The sequence below is a fragment of the Coturnix japonica genome, unplaced genomic scaffold (genome assembly GCF_001577835.2).
Source record: "Coturnix japonica isolate 7356 unplaced genomic scaffold, Coturnix japonica 2.1 chrUnrandom530, whole genome shotgun sequence".
Lineage (NCBI taxonomy): Eukaryota > Metazoa > Chordata > Aves > Galliformes > Phasianidae > Coturnix > Coturnix japonica.
In genome coordinates, this window is record NW_015439914.1 from 61,440 (window position 1) to 63,046 (window position 1,607).

At 54.5% G+C, this 1,607-nt stretch overlaps 1 protein-coding gene across 1 annotated transcript in view; it reads left to right on the forward strand.

Annotated features, from left to right (window-relative positions):
• The window catches only part of LOC107307279 (N-acetylmuramoyl-L-alanine amidase-like), a 19,383-nt gene that overhangs the window by 15,390 nt on the left and 2,386 nt on the right, over positions 1 to 1,607 (forward strand). The window contains exon 3 of the mRNA XM_032441750.1: positions 227 to 439. Within this exon, the coding sequence (XP_032297641.1) occupies positions 227 to 439 (213 nt within the window). The remainder of the gene's footprint in view (positions 1 to 226; positions 440 to 1,607) is intronic.

Here is a 1,607-nt window from a genome sequence, read left to right on the forward strand (position 1 = left end):
TGGGATGGAGGTTGGGATGGGGCTGGGGTGGGTGGTGAGATGGGATGTGGGAATGGGATAGGATGTTGGGGGGTCCCTGGGCACTGAACAAAGCCATGGAAGCCAAGGGCAGGTCCTCCATGTTCCCTGGACGAGGTGACCCCAGTTGGACTCATCGTCGACCCCATAACAAGGCTCCACCTTCCCAAGACCCACATCCCCACAACTACCCCCTGCCTTCCCTCACAGGGTGCCCAGCCATCATCCCCCGGTGCATGTGGGGCGCTCGTCCCTACCGGGGCACCCCCAAAGCCTTGTCCCCACCTCTGGGTTCCATCTACATTCACCACACCTTCGTGCCCAGCGCCCCCTGCCGCTCCTTCTCCACCTGCGCCCGCGACATGCGCTCCATGCAGCTCTTCCACCAGGACACCCGTGGGTGGGATGACATCGGCTACAGGTGAGGTTGGGGTCACGGGGACCCCATCGCATCCATGTGTGACTTGGAGGGGCATAGAAGGATGACCAAGGGTTGGTCAACACGGAACTGACCAACACTGGGTTGACCAACGTTGGGTTGATGAACATTGGGTTGACCAACGTCGGGTTGACCAACACTGGGTTGACCAACGTTGGGTTGACCAATGCTGGGTTGACCAACGCTGGGTTGACCAACACTGGGTTGACCAGGTTGACCAACATTGGGTTGACCAACATTGAGTTGACCAATGCTGGGTTGACCAACATTGGGTTGACAAACACTGGGTTGACTAACATTGGGTTGACCAACACAGGTTGACCAACATTGGGTTGACCAACACTGGGTTGACGAACATTGGGTTGACCAACGCTGGGTTGATGAACTCTGGGTTGACCAACATTGGGTTGACCAACATTGGGTTGATGAACTCTGGGTTGACCAACTCTGGGTTGACCAACGCTGGGTTGACCAACGCTGGTTGACCAACATTTGGTTGACCAACGTTGGGTTGACCAGGTTGGCCAACATTGGGTTGACCAACGCTGGGTTGACCAACATCGGGTTGACCAACACTGGGTTGACGAACTCTGGGTTGACCAACGCTGGTTGACCAACANCCAACATTGGGTTGACCAACGCTGGGTTGACCAACATCGGGTTGACCAACACTGGGTTGACGAACTCTGGGTTGACCAACGCTGGTTGACCAACATTTGGTTGACCAACTTTGGGTTGACGAACTCTGGGTTGACCAACACTGGGTTGACCAACATTGGGTTGACCAGGTTGACCAACATTGGGTTGACCAACATTGGGTTAACGAACTCTGGGTTGACGAACGTTGGGTTGACCAAAGCTGGGTTGACCAGGTTGACCAACATTGGGTTGACCAACGTTGGGTTGACCAGGTTGACCAACACTGTGTTGACCAACACTGGATTGACCAACGCTGGTTGACCAACATTGGGTTGACCAACATTGGGTTGACAAACTCTGGGTTGACGAACTCTGGGTTGACCAACATTGGATTGACCAACATTGGGTTGACGAACTCTGGGTTGACCACGTTGGGTTGACCAACGCTTGTTGACCAACATTGGGTTGACCAACGTAGGGTTGACCAGGTTGACCAACATTGGGTTGACCA